This window comes from Hoplias malabaricus, chromosome 2, assembly GCF_029633855.1.
Source record: "Hoplias malabaricus isolate fHopMal1 chromosome 2, fHopMal1.hap1, whole genome shotgun sequence".
In the NCBI taxonomy this organism is placed as follows: domain Eukaryota; kingdom Metazoa; phylum Chordata; class Actinopteri; order Characiformes; family Erythrinidae; genus Hoplias; species Hoplias malabaricus.
In genome coordinates this window covers 24,372,865-24,391,626 of record NC_089801.1, presented here as the reverse complement: position 1 = coordinate 24,391,626, position 18,762 = coordinate 24,372,865, and the positions used below count along the sequence as shown (strand labels likewise).

Genomic DNA, 18,762 nt, shown 5'->3' with positions numbered 1-18,762 from the left:
GATAAATGATAAAAGATTTGTCATTTTAAATATCTCTGTGTTAAATGATTGGTGTGCTTAAGCTCCTGTGAACTCACCTGATCGGGAAAGACATAATCAGACACATCCCAAACTTTCTGTACTCCATTCATTTCTGTGAAGGCCACTCCCTTCATCTTGGTGAAGACAGAGCCTATAGCTGTGTCTTCACTCTGGTAGCCCTTTTCATAGATGAACACCCACCTGGAAGAGAAGCATGAAAAAAGATTTATATAAAAAATGTTTTCAGAGAAGATCAGATTATTACCTTGTTACCTTGTCCATATTTCCATATACCATTTTTCTGCACTAGAAGACTTATCATTAGCTAAATAATCAGTCAGCGCTGTAGCTGAGTATTTTTGCTTTGAAACTTAAGTATTCCAAAGACAGGAGTTTTTGAGGCCATAAACCTAGGAAACCAATCCCATAAATATGTGGGGCGGGGCTTGGTTGGAGCTTCAGGTTGGAGATAGAGGCAGTCGCATTAGGGGATTTTTCTGTTTCTTGGAAATGTCTTCTAAATATGGCAATCTGAATTAAGCTTTAAATCATGGTCAGAAGGGGAATTTAAACACTATCACACTGTATGTGATAGTATTAGACATTAGGCAAGTCCTTCATTCATTCTAGTCAAAATGACCAATAATACGTTATTCATTTCTCAGCATTATCACTACAAGGCTTGTGCTTGCCAAACTTCTCAGAAAACAAAACAAAACATATTTACATAAAAAAATCCAAAAACTAATATATTCCAATGAAAATTTGATTTGTAGAGGTCCATAATAATAATAATAAAAAAAAACGCTGAAAATGTTAACCCCAGGCCTCATGCTTCGGACACTTGCAAGACTAAAGGGCCAGAATGCACTATACGTGGCAAAGTATTGCACAATCATTTAATATATCTTGGCTTCAGCACCAGCACCATGACAGTGCAAAAGAGTTTCACAAACTCTGCAGGGTGATTTTTCCAAAGTTCAGTCTTAGAAGTTGGTTGCATTTTCTACTTTTCAAAAATTACAGATTTGTTGTTTTCAAGAGTTACAGATTTGTTTCTCATCAGTCCATTAACACTTACTCAGCAACTCCAGCAGTTTAACATGTTGAAATGGTGAAATTGTGCTTGAGCAGTGTAATTTCCTCTCAGCTGTTCATGTTGATATTCTGGGTGGGTATACTGCTGTACACTATCTGTTTCTGCTTCTACTTTCTCTACCATTGAACAAATTGTGTAATCAAGATGAAGAAATCTGACACTCCGGTTTGTGCCGCTCTTAGACCTCAGGATTAACGGCAGTATACATGAGGAACAGTAACTAGGCACATTTCCTCTACCACATTTACTGGATTGCTGCTTTCCTGAATTCATATTCATATAGTCATATATTTTTTTACTTCTACTAAAGTATGCTAAATAGTAAATAAAATATATTTTTCAAGTAGTTACATCCTTTCATATTTATACAGTTCCACTGTGTGGTTTAATTGAACTCTAGGAAAGAAGATTCATAATAAAACTACCAGAAGATATCCTTAATGTCTCTGTAGTTTCTCCCCAACAACAATGAGATCAAGTCTCCTGCTGCTCAGTGTATCTCCTGAGATAAAGACCACTTGTCTCCCATTGAGTTTTAAAGACCACTTGACTCCCATTGAGTCACAAACTGTGCTTAGATTAACTAAACCCTACTCTCCCCTTTATCACCTTTATCTCACTCTCGTGTCTCAGGTCTGCTTTTTATCTCATTGTTTATCTCCTAAGGAATTTTAAAAGAATCACCATTATGTCTTTCAAGACATTACAGAGCAGCCTATGAGCAATAAACTTTACCTCTGGGCACCTCTTCTTTTGGGTGTAAAAGGTACACCCATTCCTGACACGAACAGATATTCATCTGTACACACCCAGCCTGTATAATCTCCGAAGAAATGCATGACATGGCATGGACTGCTTTTAAAGCCAAGAGTTCACCATATAGGTATAAAGCCCCCGAGTGATGAGCTGTGAACCAGTGGAACAGCATTTTTGGAGCGACTGAGCAGCTTTAACCATGTTTAGGCCTGATGTTATGTTTAAATGATCTGGCAGTTAATATTATCATCATTTATCAATGCAAACCAGTAGTGTAAAAAGGCCTAGGGCAAGCATTAAAGCTGTGAATAGCAGATGTAAATAGGGTGGAGCCAATCTACAACTGTTAATATTAGTTATCCCTGGAACTGTTCCCAAAGTGTACTCTAGTATTTAGCCGCGTCAAATTCAATGACAGATGAAATAACCACTGACACACATTGGTCTAAGCCCCAAGAACTACAAGTGCTAAGCCGTGAATCTAGACGTATTAAATGGACCATCTTGGAACAAAACATTGGCACCGATCATCTATACTATATGTGTATGTGGACACCTTGTCTAATCAAGTGAATTCGGCTACTTGAAGTTGCACCCATTGCTGACACCATTAATCAATTACACACAGTGTGTGTACACTCTCCATAGTAAATCATTAACCAATAGAATATGACATAGACCTGCTGTACATGAGCCTACAGTCTTCGGGCCCAATGCCAACTGTCAGCTAGAGAGGTATAAATCCCCTAACAATAAGGCTGTGTGAAAGTGTAGCTGTGTACTCTGCATTGTTGGAGCTTCATCCAATTGCTTTAGGACAAGTTTGAGTGGTGTTTGTGATCCACAGCTAACTATGCAGCATTCGTACCTGACATCAGTGACGGTGTTGTAGCTGAATACAGTTAAATCCTCAAAGCAATGTTCTTAAGCTGCTAAAGTCTTCCCAGAAGAGAGGCTGTTTTAAAGGTGGGAAAAGGAAATGTTCTAAAACTTGGACATATAGTGGTAACTGTTCGTATGATTGCATACAGCAAATAAATAATTTCAGAAAGAAAGTAAAAGACAAAAGAAAGAAAGAACAAAGGGTCAAAAGTTGAAAACCCAGCAAAACACATCCGCTCTTATCAGTATGAGGCAGATATTTATATAGATTGTAATTCACATTAGATATGATTGAGAGCCCGGAGGAACTGTAATATTACTTGCCAGCAATAGAGTCAAATAATTGTTTTATTTTTTGCCACTTCCTTATCATCTACTATCGATTCCGTCATCCAGAACAGTCCTGCAGCTACCGTATCTGTCCAGTTCTGATTGATTGCTGATAACAGAGCCTTTCAAGAAGAAACTCCATCATAAGATATACTTCCACACCAACTTGAGGCTACAAACAAATACATGAATTAGAAATCAAGGATCAGTTAATCAAACTCCAGTAGATGTGGCTTCCCACTATGGTTTCTGTCACAGTGTTTCTCAGTGTTACTTGGGAGCCTGGATTTGGCTTTCAACTCATCAGCACCCTGGCAAGAAAACACCATGGATGAGGCGCCAGTAACACAAGGCAAACGATGCACCTAGGATCCAGGGAACTGATAGCTGTCTAGTCTCAGCCACAGACGCTTCGCCCACAAAGTGGACAGAGAGTCTGATACTTTCAGCTTGCCTCACTGTCAGGATTCTACCTGTTACATTCTGATTGACTCTCTGCCTCCTTCTACACGTCATGACAGAATAGCAGACTTGTGATTGGTCCATTTGCATGTCAGTCAAATTCCTTCTCCTTCTGTAGTAGGTGTGTCTAGGCCACGTTATGTGGCGATAGGTACCGGACTCACCTTAGAGAGGAGCTGTGTGTAATCTGTACTAATTAACAAATAAATGGCCCTGTATATTTGTGCTGTGTGCAAAGTATTTGTGTTTCATATTCATGACCCCACTAGCAATTTTAGTTGTCAAAATCTAGTTATCAAATAAAACAAACAAAAAAAAGTATATGTTCTTAAAAATAAACTATAAATTTGCATGCAGTCATTCTGACAGACTGTAGTACACAACAGGAAGGATAGGTGGCGACATGACAGGGGTGTTGGGGTCTCCTGTAGCATAGAAAATCTCAAAATGCTAAGACAGAAAATGGTTTTAAAAAAAAGATTAAAAACAAAATGCTTTTAGTCCAAGTAATTTTAGCCCAGTGATTCCAGGTAGGCTCCAGCCCCAACACAACCATGAACTGGTTACAGACAATGAATGAATGAATGAATGATTAGATTTAAATCCTTTTCATACTTATCAAATCTATCACTGCTCTTCCATATTCTGAAGGAAACCACACCCATCAGAACAGAATTTGTTCATCATGGGGCACAAAGTCCCAAACTGCCAGCAAAATACCCCTCCACATCACACCTGCCTCACTTATTCTATGTCACTCTAGATCCAGTAGACCCCGTGCAGTATAAGTCTCAGCTGTTCTGGGAAAGTTTTAAACTAGATTTTAAAACACTTATGAGAGGACATTATGGTTTAAGCCATAGGAATTTTAATGAAGCCTGGTTTTAATGCTAGCTGAATAGTTCTGCATTACAAACACCACTCAAACTCATCCCAGTTTTATTGGATGGAGCTCTATGTCTCATCAACTCAGGTTGTTTTGTAAATTAAAGCAAAGTATTATGAATTATGTTAAAATAAATAACTTATGGTTCAAGAGGTTTAAAGGAGATTATTCTAAAGATAATTCAGGTTTGCATGCAAGTATCTAGGACTTAAGTGATGAGGCTTTTGGTGTGCAGAAGATAGTTCAGCAGATAACAGGAGGTTATAAACAACTCTGAGAAAGTATTTCTTTGGCTCCATGCCTAACAGCAGGGTGTATAATGCATTTTGATTACTTCTCATGCTACGGTTAAACATGCTAAACTAAACTGTACGACTCTGTGGACCGGGGCACTTTTTTATCATATTGACGTCTGTGATGGATATAGTTTGGATCTTGTACAAACGTTATTGGCCTTTTCACTGTGAAAGGATCATGATCAATCTAATATTTATGGTCAGTTTGCCATGGGATACAACGTTGAAAGCTTAGACAAGACCAAAAATTCTCTTCACTCTAAATGCATTAATAATAACAATATAACAGAGCTTTGCCAGGCAGTTTCAGAAATGTTTCATTAAACATTTGTCATACACCTTTAATGATTTCTTCATGTAAAATACGTAAAGTGACTCCTTAAAATCTGTGTTATTATATAATCTGAAAACTATCTGAAACCTATTATTGTCTCAATGCACACAAAGGTGTTGAGACTGCAAGAGTGTAAAAACATTGTAAAAAACATTAACGATTGAGGAAAGGAAATGCAAACAAAGCAAGCACTAGAAAAACTGGACTGAAACATAAAAGAAAAGTAAACACAGAACATAGAACCAAGGAAAACAGAGATAAAACGTTGACGAGCATCTGAACAAAGTACAATGCAACATAACAATGACAGACGCCAAATAAATGACGATACCAGGCTTATAAACACCAGGACTGGGACCATGAACAGGAATCACCTGCGGAACATTGATCACTGAGCAACTGAAGATTCCCAGGTGAGTTGTTGGGACAAAGGCAGACAACAGGGTGAGAGGCAGAGACAGGGACCAAAACATACACAGACATGGCACGTGGGACAAAAAGAAACACATTTTACTGACTTGATTTATTCAGCTTGATTTATTCAGTAACTATGATAAAGAAACTGGTCTGTTTCAGTTTGGCGTTTAATTTAATTCCTTGTTGTTAAACACAGAGCCACAGAGAGCCACAAATGTTATTGCACTGTCAGGACTAATGCTGGCCAAGGTTTCGGAAAAAAAGGCTTTTAAATGAACTCTAATGCATGTAAATATTGCAATTGTGTATCATCACTGTCCAATGGAAAAACTCCAAAAATTTCAACTTTCTAGGAGAAGGAAAAAACCTTCTGAACGTTTAATGGAAGTCAATGTTAATAGATTTTATTCCAAGTCATTTTTGGAGCATTTCTCTTGATCCATTCATCATTAAATGTTTGAACAATGTGAAGGACAACTGCTGTGTTCAAATGACATAGTAAACTAAAAATGACCAAAAATAGAGTTTTGTTGACATGTTTTCCATTGGTCAGTGGCAGTGTGTTTTCACTAGTGGGGTCAGTTGTACAGGTTGTTGGATAGCTTTAGACAGTCTGCTTTCCAAATCCATTTCCATGTTCATCACAGTGGGACAGAATGTAGTGTTGTAAAGTCATAAAATGTGTGTGAGAGAGACAGAGGGACAGGAAATGAAATAGACTTTTAGTGAGTGACATTAAAGGAAATGTAATGCTGATTACCCAGTTTCCCACAGGGAGACTCTTTGATAGAAAGGCTTCACTGAAAACTAATTTAACTTTTTCTCTCAGTGTCTTCAACTATTTAAATTGTCAGCATGTTGGTTACCGTTATGTAAAACTATACGGATATAGCCCCGTTTCTTTCCTTTCAAATGTTTGCTGTTGTTGCTAATATTTTTTTATTTTGTCTCAGGCAACACTTGGAGAAAGGCACATAAGGGTAACACACATATTTATCAATTAAATAAACTGCAGAAATAAAAACCACTCAACACTGAATGATCAATTTTAAATATAGCTACGAGTGGCAATCACTTAAAAGCAACTGGTTTATACATAGTTTTATTTCTTAGTTATGGACAATGCTTTTTTGAGTGCAAAAACATTTTTTTAGTTCTAAAAATATATGGCTTTAATCTGAAGCCAATAAAATAAAAGAATTTAGTAAGGGTATGATAATAAAAATGAAAGGAAGAATGAAACAAAGAAGGGAAGCAAATCCAACTGGCTCAAGATTCCACCATTGAAATCAAGAAGAAAAAACACCTACCTATTGTAACCCATTTTCCAAAATTAACACACTTCTGGGGTCTGAAATATCTGTGACATGCTTTGGTCAAAAATACCACAAGGATCAAACACCACAGCAGTGTTCTCTCCCTGTCTAAGCAGTGCTTTTCAGAATGGCCAGTTTCAGCTCCTGTTCATTTAAAGGAGACTTACACAATTTTAATAAAAAAATAACAGTGAAGATGTTGATCTCCAGTTTGTTTTTGTGCTTTTAACTGCTCTAATGTGTTTATGAAGCCCCAGTGTCTGTAAACCTTTCAAATTCAAAAAATTCAAATTCAATTCAAAAATTTTTCATTAACCACATGAAAGTAAACACAGACTGCTACAAAACTAAACATCTCATATTTTTCCCTCAAACATACCGTTCCATTTTAAAGGCTAAGCACCACTTAATGGACCTCCGTGAATATTTCACATTATTTTAGTTACTGACATATATAAGTATGAATTAAAATGAAAATAGCAGCTTAATTTGCTTTAAAACTGACAATTGTATTAAATTGACAGAAAAACCCGAGCTCGCTACGGAAATTCTTGAACGCAACCGTGACGTCACTGGTGGACAACAGCTGAACAACGCCGCGGTTAAACACCATTATGACTGACTGTTATGACAGTATCTAGTGATAGCTAGTGATAAATAACAAACATTATTCATGACAATAGCCTAACAATAAGCTAAACTCAAATTTAGAGGTAGCGTTATTCTTGTAAATGTGATCGAAGTCGAACTTGAATTCATCCGACACTATAAACCTCCGTAATGCAGCTACGTAGCAGAGTATAATCTGGGCCACCGAGTTTAGCAAGTCAAGCTAAAGTTAACTAACACCAACTAAAACAGGTGAAGTAAGTGTCCTTACCCTGTTTACCTCCATGTTATAGAGGCTCTTGAACACCTTTCGTTGGTTTCCTTACATGCCCATATTGTTGGAAAAGCGCCAGTAAAATGAGCTACAGATAACGGAGAGAGCGGATGGTCCTTTCCAAAGTGCCGTTTAAAGTTGACAAACTTAGTCCATTTTCTGGATATTTTGGGATCTTTGGGCCATTTGTGCACAGATGTCCCACTTTACATTGAATTATTGCAGCCAAAAGCAACACACCTTTTCGTCATTTTGCATTAAATTAAGTGCAACTTCTAGAGTTGTTGTCCACCATCTACGTCACAGGCAAGACGACTATTAGAGTTTCCGAACATCGTTGTGGTAGGACAAACAGTCTTTTAAACCTTATTGCTTGAATTAGTAAGAAATAACATATATATTTTCTGACTATCAATAAACACAAGTTAGGAACTCAAATTCCACTGTATTTATTTGTTTGACACTTTCATATAGAGCTGCTGCATTTGAGAGAAGAGCGTTTCCCCACAACTGTAGACATTGCCTTTAAATGAGAATAAGCCTCAGCTCATTTCAGCGAGAGCCCAGGAGTAAGGAGTAAGAGAAGTAAGAAGTGATGACATCATGTGATGTGAGATGCTGTATTCACCTCTGTACATCATACAACTGACCAATTAAAGCAACACATGATAAGATTTGGTGTTTTTGCTCCTGGGCTCCCCCTACTGTTACAGATTGCAATTCACTTTTACAGCATTGTCCTGAAGTCCAGAGGGAAGGGGAAGGAGAGTTAGGGTGGTTTCCTACCCTCCTCTGGACAATACATAATGTAGTTACTGCAGTGCTAAGCCCAGTGCAGCAAAGACAGAGGCCCTATTCTCCCTCTTTCAGGTCTGTGAAGCATCACAATGATTTTGAAGCTGTAAGTTAAAATACTATGCAGTGCTGCTTTAATGAGATAGCATGTCAGAAATACAGGAACCTAATAAGTATTTAAAGGAGATGTGGTGGTATGTTAAATATGCAGGTCATCCTGTAACTTTAAATTACAATGGTTTATTGAGGTAAAAGCCCATCTCCAAGTTATGAAGTTATGTGCTAAAAAAACAGGGCTTAAAGTACAGGGCTCACATTACAAGGCCTTGGAATAATTCCAGCGTCCTGAGGGTGAGATTTGTTAGTGCGTCTTATTCTACAATGCCCTGACAAGTGTGGAAATGCTAACACAAATAAGGTGATTGGTTTCCAGTTCATACAAGTTTATGACAGTTCCTAAGAACGTCTTGTTATGTAGCAAAGGGAGTGTGTGAACGTGTAGCAGCTTGAATTCTGACCTCACTCTCTGTGCATTCCTTCCTTGGCTCTGATGCTGTAAACTGTCCTGTAGTGATGCCTGAGAGAGACACACACTTGTCTGAAATGAGCAGATAAATGTGGGGGAGGAAATAAGATAAGAGTAGAAAACTAGTTCAGAAAAACTGCAGTCAGACTAATCATAAATGAGATTATACAACGTGTAATATCTGTCCAGTCCCAATAGCACCATCATCCTGATGTTTTTACTGCAGATTACTTAAGTTGCCCCAGAAATATGAAGCTTCGTCTGTTTTCAGTTTGTAACTAAAATCTCTAAAACCTTAAAATCCTAAGTCTTTATTTGAGTAATGGGGGAATAGCACACTGTCACATGTTTAAACATCATTCATTCACGTTCTGTAACCGCTCCGTCCTGTTCAGGGTCACAGTGGGTCCAGAGCATGCCTAGAATCACTGTGAATACACAGTGAACACACCCTGATCCATCATAGGGCACAACACACTCAACCAGTCACTCACACACACATCTGTGGACAATTCCATACACTCACCCAGTCTCTCTCTCTCTCTCTCTCTCTCTCTCTCTCTCTCTCTCTCTCTCTCTCTCTCTCTCTCTCTCTCTCTCTCTCTCTCACACACACACACACACACACACACACACACAGTCATTCACACCTTCACAGTTGTGAACAATCTTTTTGGCCTCTAGGAGGAAACTGCAACACCCAAAGGGACTCCACACAGACACAGGGAAAGTCTGGAACCCTAGACCCTGGGGGTGTGTTGCAGCAGCATCCACACGCTTCCCTCCTGTATATAACGTCATGGGAAAAAAAATGGCACCAGTGCAGTTCTTTCAGAAAACTGTTGCAAATTCTTTGGTATTCTCGTATTTTTTGCTTTTGTTTTCATTGGAACGACACCAAAAAGCTGATGAAAACAAAATAACATCTGACATGATTTTACACAGAACTCCAGAAATGGACCGGACAACATTATTGGCCTGCTTCATGTAATATATGGTAGGGAATTCTTTAGAAACAATAAATGAAAACATTTGTCTCATTTCTGAAGCTCTGTGTGGAACGTGATCAGATCTGACTCTTTAATCATTAGCTTTTCCTGTGCTGTTCCAATACAAACAAAGAAGTCAACATGAATACGAAAGCAGTTGCAATGATTTTCTGGGAGAAATGGTGCAGTTTCTGAAACAGATCTTATCTTTGCCTGCTGGCTGGGGCATGTGAGCAGGGGCATGTGAGCAGGGATGCCCAGTGCATATGACTCTTATCCTCCAGGTGTTGTACGCGATGATGACAAAGTGGACAGAACTGTAGTTACAATACAAACTATGTGACCTGCTGCACTCCGTCCAAGCTGCTGCAAATCCAGCCTCGCCCTCATCCAATTCTTCTCAGGAAACTGAGCCCTCACAAGAACATTCCTGTGAAGAATCATCTGAAGGTTCTCTGGACTTTATTGTTCAAGAGGCTTTTTAACACATCCTTGGGCATTCTGAAAAAAACTGCCATGACCAGTCAGGTGTAAATGTTTAGGAAACCAGGTCCAGTCAAGGACACATAGCACTTCCTCACATTTTTACGCAGGTTACATCTTGTTTACTTACAGTTTTTTTCCCAAACGTTTTATACACATTTCCCAAAACTCGGCTCCATTTGTCAAAACTCTAAACACAAACTCAAAAGAATTTATTACTTTGTCAAAAAGTAACAAATCTCTGGCAAAATGAAGCACAGCGCTCAAAACCATGTTCCCTCGCCTCAGAACTGATTCCTTTCACTAAAACACTACACACAGCTGTTATATGCTTATGTCTTACAGAGCAATCAATACACACTGATACAACAAACTCAAAACACTGCCATCAAACGTGTAAATTTCCTTAATGAGGCCATGGGACATATTCCAATGTACATGAGTGTGGAAAATCGATTTTCTTTCTCATTTGGCGAAGTGTAGGGTTCTTTGTCCCAAAACAGCATTTACAATACTACATATATATACTGTATGTAACACGAATGTGACCCATTTTATGTAGAAAGTAGCAAAACAATGAGAAACACTACAAGGGAAAAAAGGGCAGATACAAAAAGGTTACACAAGAAATGTATTTATTGCAACTCTACTCTACATCCTGCCTCTTTTATACTCTTACAAATGAAGTCTTCTCCCAGTTGAATTTGTATAGGTGCAACATGACTGAGACTAACTGGGAATCAGGAAGTTGAATATTGAAGGCCAGTGTTTCCAGGTGAACAAAGTTTCCTAAATGATGCAGTGTGTGTTTAGAGATTTGTAAAACTGTGATTTAGTATGATATTTCATTTTATTTTGTTATTACTTTTTTTGTATGCAATGGAGAGAATCTAACACAGGACGATGAGCATTAGGGCAATAAGTCAGTCAAACGTATAAGTAAATAAAGGTCTTTCCAACAGGGTAGAGTTTGTTATGGTAACAAAGGGGAATATATTGCAGATCATTCATTCATTGTCTGTAACGGCTTCTCCAGTTCAGGGTCGCGGTGGGTCTGGAAGCCTACCCGGAATCTCTGGGCGTAAGGCACACACCCTGAAGGGGACTGCAGTCCTTTGCAGGGCGACACACACTTACAGATTCACTCACACACTCACACCTATTGATATTTCATTCAAACATTCAATAAAAGGTGAACATTTTTTAAACCACTGGCTGATGGTTTGGTCTTTTTAAAACCATAAAATTAACCTGGATCATTTTACAAAGTCCAACAAAACTGCGTCTCCACATTTAACTCCATGGCAGTAAACACACAAACACACACACCTAGGGAGCGGTTTGGGGGTTAGATTGCTTGCTCAAGTGTACCTCTGCCGTGGATAATGAGAGAAGAGACAATGCTGTTGCTTCTCTCATCCCACACACAATTTTCTTGTTGGTCAGCAACTTTCTGGCCTCAGGTATGATTCTCTAAGCATTAGGTCACATCTGTTTTGGTCAAGGGTGTTGCAGGAAAGAAAACCTGACCATTGAAGAGCAGGGTGGAGAGAAACAGATGGCAACAGCCTGCAAAGTGCTCCAGGTTGGTCCATGGAGCTGATAAAATGGACAGTGAGTGTAGATACAAGGTAAGAGTTCCTAATTCAGTGCCCGTGCAGTGCAGACTTCCCATAGTGCTGGAAAACTCCTGTAACTTGCACTGGACAGAGGCTGGACAGTCTCATAGGCTTCAACGCAGGAAGCAGTGCATAGCCAGCGGCATGGTTTTTAGAAAGCTCCTTCTGTCCAGACTCCAGGAGCTTGGGCCACACACATCTACACCACAGTTTCTATTTTGTAGTGAGGAGGACATGCAAGTAAGAGTCTGAACACTTGCCCCTGAACCACAGACAGATGTCTCAGTATCACCTCTAATATTTCATACCCAGGTCTCCAAAACATCTCGGATTTGAAGCTGTGAATATTTCATATCATTCACGTCTGACCCCATCTCTGATCTGCTTTGCGTTTGATGCTAATCCTCTTGAGGGATTCTGTAGGAGAATCCCACTGAGTCTCCTGAGCCACAGACTAACAATATCTGAGCAATAGATATTACCCCCAGGGGAACAGAGTTGGGGGCTTCTTACCCGATGATGTAAGCGAGTACTCCCAGCTGGATGAGTCTGCAGACGATCCCCACTCTTCTGTTCTTTACCAGAACTTGCCGCGGAGTCTCGTACTCGAAGAGGAAGTTATCGAGGGCATCCTTGATATAGCTCTTCATTTTTAGATGGAGTGATGGTGGGGGAAAGAGAAAATGTGAGAGAGACCAGTCCTCCTCCAAAGTGCTGCCCCTTGGGAATCTCACTCCCTCACTCTCTTTTATTCAAAGATCCTTCTATCATCCCCAGCAAAAACATTTAGAGAGAGAGAGAGAGAGAGAGAGAGAGAGAGAGAGAGAGCGTGACTAAACACTGAGACGTTACTGAAAAATTATAGTGACTTCCTTCCCCTCCTTGCTCTCTCCCTCCCCCTCTCTCTCCCTGTGTCTGTCTCTCTCTCTCTCTCTCTCTCTCTCTCTCCCTTTCTGTATGTCTCTCTCTGTCTGTCTCTGTCTGTCTCTATGTCTCTCTCTCTCTCATTTTACCTGCTCTTTTGCCATATTTTTTGTCTTGTTTTCTTTTTATTCTGTTTTTCAACTCTTTTGTCTGTGTCTTATTTTTCTTTTCTGTTCCCCCCTTTATGTTTCTCTCACACTTATTTCTGTCAGTTGTTCCTTCCCCAGTACCCCCCTTTTATCTCTTCCTTCCACCACATCCACACTGTGTCTTCTCTATGAATTTCTCTGTGCTGCTGTCTTTCTTTTTTCATTTCATATTATTATTATTTCTTTATACCTTTACCTTTCTCTCTCTCTCACTCTCTCTCTCTCTCTCTCTCTCTCTCTCTCTCACACACACACACACACACACACACACAAACATACAAACACACATCATATCTCACCATTTCTTTCCTGTTGTGTTTAACTGTCTGCCTCTTACTCTGTGTTGAAATTCCAGTGCTGTAAATATGTGGATAATCCAAACAGATCCTGTGTTATATTTGATCATCTGTTTGCGTTCTCTCTCTCTCTCTCTCTCTCTCTCTCTCTCTTGCTCTCTCTCTCTCTCTCTCTCTCTCTCTCTCTCTCTCTCTCTCTCTCTCTCTCTCTCTCTCTCGCTCTCTCTCTCTCTCCCTCTCCTTCCCACTCCTTCCCTCTTACGCCCTCTCTCTTCCCTCCCTCCTGTCATATCTACAGTGAGGTCACCATTTCTAAAGAACTTCTTGGTTTTGTTTTCAACCACTTCACACAACAATAACAGCACACTGCCAAAAAAAAAAGAAAGAAACCTTATCATTGTTGTCTGCACGGGTTGTCTCATGACACTGGGCAGGGCTGCATCCATTCCTCAAGCCTGTGGACATTAAGCCCTATAGCAGTTGGTAGATATCTTTCTTTTCATGAGTATTGTAACTCTTTGAAACTTTTTTGGAGTTTGTTCAGTTCCGGCTGAAACATTCCCTCAAAATCTTTGCAAATATTACAGTAATTAATACCTTATTAATAAGGTAATGTTTTAGGGATTATTTCTTTCATTGAAGGCATTTTAGAGACATTACAGTTTTCCTCAATTGCTTTGGTGCATTTCTCACATCATTAACATTTGCACAACAGTAAATGCATTTCTCAAACCAATTACTACACACTGCTAAACCTAGTTGATAACCTGCAAAAGCATGTCACTTGCTCAAAATGGATAGTTCCTTCCTCAAAAGCAAGTATTCATATCAACGAAAGTGTCTTTGTTCTCACAATAAAAACTCCTCCTGACACCACTGTTCATGAAGAGGATGGTTAAATGACTTTGTCATGTTTTGATTACGACAGTTCACTCTGTGAGTGTTTTCCAGTGCAAACAAAAGTCAGATTATGGTGACACTACCTGAAAATGCTCAAGACAGCACTGTACACTATCAGCACACCCATCTGAAGTCTACAGTTAAGTTACACATTATTGTATTTAGTGAGGTAAATGAGTACAAGACACTCAATATTTATGTTTCTTTTTTACTGCATATACACTTCTCCTCTATTAGCTTAAGGGATGGGGAGTAGGGAGGTAGTCCTTGAGCAGCCTTTCATGCTGCAAACCACAGTGTGACCAAATCTGAATGGTGAAAGCACACATTATCCCATATTACAACAAACTTCAGACGGTCTCCATTTAGACCCCTCTCTTTCTCAGGGATTATGTCCCTGTAAAGAGTGTCTAAAAAAGGCAGCAAATGTTGTGTGTTGTATGAACCAAGACGTGGTATATGGGTGCTATCTGTCCAATGCGATTTCTTCCACGCCTTCTACCTTTTGCCAGATTGAAACCCGCCTCATCAGCGTATATATCATCAATGTGTGGAGAGCGAGAGAGAGAGAAAGAGAGAGAGAGAAGTAAAGGTGTAAAGAAAAAATAATAATATGAAATGAAAAAGAAAGACAGCAGCACAGAGAAATTCATAGAGAAGACACACAGTGTGGATGTGGTGGAAGGAAGAGATAAAAGGGGGGTACTGGGGAAGGAACAACTGACAGAAATAAGTGTGAGAGAAACATAAAGGAGGAACAAAAAAGAAAAATAAGACACAGACGAAAGAGTTGAAAAACAGAATAAAAAGAAAAAAAATATGGCAAAAGAGCAGGTAAAATGGGAGAGATTAGAAATTAAAGAGAGAGACAGACAGACAGAACTATAACAACTTTTTCCTGAGTAACATAATGTGTTTTGAAGAACATATTGTACAGTATGAGCTGCCATGCAAGTGTACTGCATGACACTACACAAAGTAACCAGTTTACAGCACTGTACATTAGAGTATAGAACATAAATGTCTTCCCTGTACACACTGGTGACGGATCTCCTTCACTCTGTCTCTGTTCTGTTCAAATGGCACACTGTACAATTGTTTCATGTGCATTTCATTTCTCCTGAGCACTCTGTCAATCGTAGCGACTGAAACAGATTCAATTTTCCCAAAGATAGTGTCATCCTCTATAACAGTGCTTTGTATCTCTCTCAACCTTAGGGCGATCCCCATTGCACAAATGGCTTCCTCTTTTCTGTGAGATTGTTTTGCAATCCTATGTGGTGCAGAGTAAAATTACAGTAATTTACTGTAAACATGACATATACTGCTTTAACCTGTATTACTGTAGTATACAATAACAGTGCTTCCCCCTGGTAAAACGCTGCAGTACAGTACTTTTCAGTAATTAAATTTACAGTGGTTCTCCCAACATTTGGCTGCACCCTTCGCCCAGCCTCAGCCATTGTGAGGCCATGATTGACTACATGGTCCACAATTGAAGCCCTAATTTCATCAGGAATCTGCCTATGTACTTGGCCTCTTCTTCCTCTTCCCCTGGTTCCTCCACGCATCCTCACCCCTCGTCCACAATGCTGACCTTCAATTTCTGTGTCACTGTATTGTCAAAATGGCACACACTGTGTCCTGCTTGGGTCATATATACTTGCCAATTGAGGGTTCGTGTGATTCAGCTTTGAGTGACTGTGGAGAAGTGGCTTGTCATTGGTTACAAACACTCCTCATCAGTCAAAGATGAGGTTCACCTGAGAGAAACTGTTCCATTTGGGAGATGTTTGCACAAGATTTGCTTGAATGATTTTGACAACTACTCCAACATGCATGTCCAAAAGCATTTGCACTTTCTTGGACGGAATGAGAAACTGCTACTACGATGTGCACAAATGACTACATCTTGTGGAGGTTGAACTAACAGTTATGAGAATTTCAATTCTGATCAGAGAAATGCACTAAAGCAATTGAGAAAAACTGTAATCTCTTCTGAAATGTTTGCATTTCCAATGCATCCGCCGTGTAGTGAAGGCTCAATACCACTAGAGGACGCTGCTGGTCTACTATTGACTCCTCTACAGCTTATTTGGTCATTAAATCTTTTGCATAGGATAAAGAAAGTGCTATTTCAGTAAAACATTTGTAAGCATATGTTAGCAATCGCTGAAATGAAGAAACAAATAACTCTTTATAATCCTTTCCGTTTTTTTCTTGGCATAGATTAAAATTTGACGCGAAAAAACAACAATCCATAACTTTCTAATATATACAAAATACATGAAAACTTTGCTTTAAATACAAGTTCATGTTTTTAGCTTTTAACGTTAAAGACATTTGGGGATTTAGACATTTTGGAGATCGTTTGGTCTTGTTCTGACGGGGATAATTGAGTTTGTCTTTTAAAAAGAGGACTACCTTCATTGTTATTTTTGTTATTGTTATTGCTTATTTACTATTGTTATATTTTTATCTTAATCTTCACAGTGCTGCTGGAGTTTTTAAACTCATCTCTGTCTCCGCTGGACCAAGAATAACCCATCAGTTAAAAATATGCAGCAGCGTCCTGTGTTCCTCTGAAAAAGGAATAGAGGATGACTAACACAAACTGTGCAACAAAATATGAGCTACAGTCTTTGCCTCTGTAAGGTGGATCAACAAGTTAACTGTGTCTAATTGAGTGGGCAGTGAGAAGACACAGTGTTGTAAAACTCCAGCAGCACTGCTGTGGCAGATCAACTCGTACCAGTGCAATACACTGTACTGCAGCACTGAGAATGACCCACGACCCAAAGCAGACTTCTGGGGGTCCTGATCATTGAAGAACAATTTGAAATGGGGCAAATAAGTATGCAGATCAGCAGAGCTACAGTCTACAAGAGCCCCTCCAGTAGCGAATGAAACAGTCATTGCCTTGGCTGAGCATTTCTGTAGTGTTTCCAAAGGGGTGGATTCCTAAAGCCAGGCTTCCTTGTCATTCTCCTATGGAACCAATCCCATCCGATTGTAACTATTTCATATTCATAGATCTGTGAATACTGAATTAATGTGAATGTGTAGAGTAACAGCTAACCCTTTTTTATTACGGTCAAGTTTTTTTCTTTCCTTCGGAAACATCTTTTGGTGAACACACATGAGTTTTTAGGGTTAAACTGTGACCGTAAATCGAAGAGGGGTTTTCTTTCTGTTAAATAACTTTGTCCACATGATGGCGCTAAGTATATGCTACTATTCCTCAAAGACTCATACAGAAGCGTGGAAACTGTACAGTTAGTAAACCCTTCCCAAAGTAAAGTTTAATGTACCGAGTTTAAGGTGTTTCTTCTGTTGTTTAACTCTTGAATTTGCTTTAAATAGTCGACGTTAACATGTTTCATTATCGTCTTTAGTTTTTGTGTCCATTCAAAATGATTTAACCGTTAAGAGGGTTTCATTAATCGGGCCGTTTATTAAGCCCCGCCTCTTTGCCGTCTAATTGGCCAGTAAACGCATCAGTCAACTGAAGATGAGTCCTGATTTGCTGGAGGAGGAGCGTTTGTAGTAGCTGAGGGTGAGAACTGTCAGTTAGAGTCAAACAACAGCTCGGTGCGAGCTCGAACTGAGAGCTCCGGTGGTACTTTTTTTAACGGACAACTCGAGGCAGTTTTACTGGATTTACTTCTTCTCTTTTCTCATGGGGAGCTGAAAGGAACCGAAGATGTTGTTCGCGCATCACCGAATGTCACCGTTTCCAGTTTTGGAGTTTCTGTTGTTGATGAGTGCCGTTTCTTTGGCTGAAGATAACGAGCTCGGCGGCGGCACATTCCTCCCCAATTACTTACCGGAGGAATTAACCCGGTATACACCAGCTCCGTTCCTTACCATTAAACACAGCAGCACCACCGAGAAAACCAACCGTCTCTTGGTTTCTTCTAACCCCTCTCCTCCAGTCAAAACAATGGCCCCAACAACAACGACAACAACAAAAACAACAGTTCACGGCACAACCAGCACGCTCTCCGCGGGGTTAACGTTACTAACTTCGGTTAAACCCACTTTCACATCCCCGTCCCCTCAAAACTCCACCACTCCGGCTCTAAAGGAATCTCCTACAACCACCAAGAGCACCCCCTCAACAATCCTCACCACAGAGAGAGGTAAAGCCCTTAACTACACATGTAACATTGGTTTACCTTTCTCTTTCTCTTATATTTGTGTATTTTATTCTCAGACTTCGCGTGTGAATGTGTTAATATTTCCATTTGGTGATTTTTTTTCTATTGTGTATTTAGCAATGTATTGTCTCATTCAATAAAGCAATCTAGTCTGATACACTCCATATAACTTCAATCCAAAATGGGCGAGAGTAAACCGCAGAATATATGAACACAATATATGAATATCACAAAACAAG

At 39.5% G+C, this 18,762-nt stretch overlaps 2 protein-coding genes across 8 annotated transcripts in view; one reads left to right on the top strand and one right to left on the bottom strand.

Annotated features, from left to right (window-relative positions):
* p2rx1 (purinergic receptor P2X, ligand-gated ion channel, 1) overlaps positions 1–13,555 on the bottom strand; it is a 36,937-nt gene extending 23,382 nt beyond the window's left edge. Inside the window, exons 1-3 of one of the 3 annotated variants that reach the window (XM_066657644.1) lie at positions 13,467–13,555; positions 12,608–12,858; positions 78–222 (exon numbers count right to left, since the gene is read on the bottom strand). In XM_066657644.1, the coding sequence (XP_066513741.1) occupies positions 78–222; positions 12,608–12,744 (282 nt within the window). In that variant the 5' untranslated portion in view covers positions 12,745–12,858; positions 13,467–13,555. Of the gene's footprint in view, positions 1–77; positions 223–12,607; positions 13,007–13,466 lie in introns of those variants that run through there. The other 2 variants (XM_066657662.1, XM_066657653.1) reach the window with 2 other exon arrangements.
* A 4,374-nt stretch (positions 13,556–17,929) lies between these two features.
* Positions 17,930–18,762, top strand: part of si:dkey-220k22.1 (multiple epidermal growth factor-like domains protein 9) — a 120,140-nt gene continuing 119,307 nt past the window's right edge. For all 5 annotated transcript variants that reach the window (XR_010800376.1, XR_010800377.1, XR_010800375.1 and 2 more), the window contains exon 1: positions 17,930–18,505. Coding sequence is in view for 2 of the 5 variants with exons in the window: in XM_066660724.1 (XP_066516821.1) it covers positions 18,067–18,505 (439 nt within the window). In the remaining 3 variants the exon portion in view is untranslated. The remainder of the gene's footprint in view (positions 18,506–18,762) is intronic.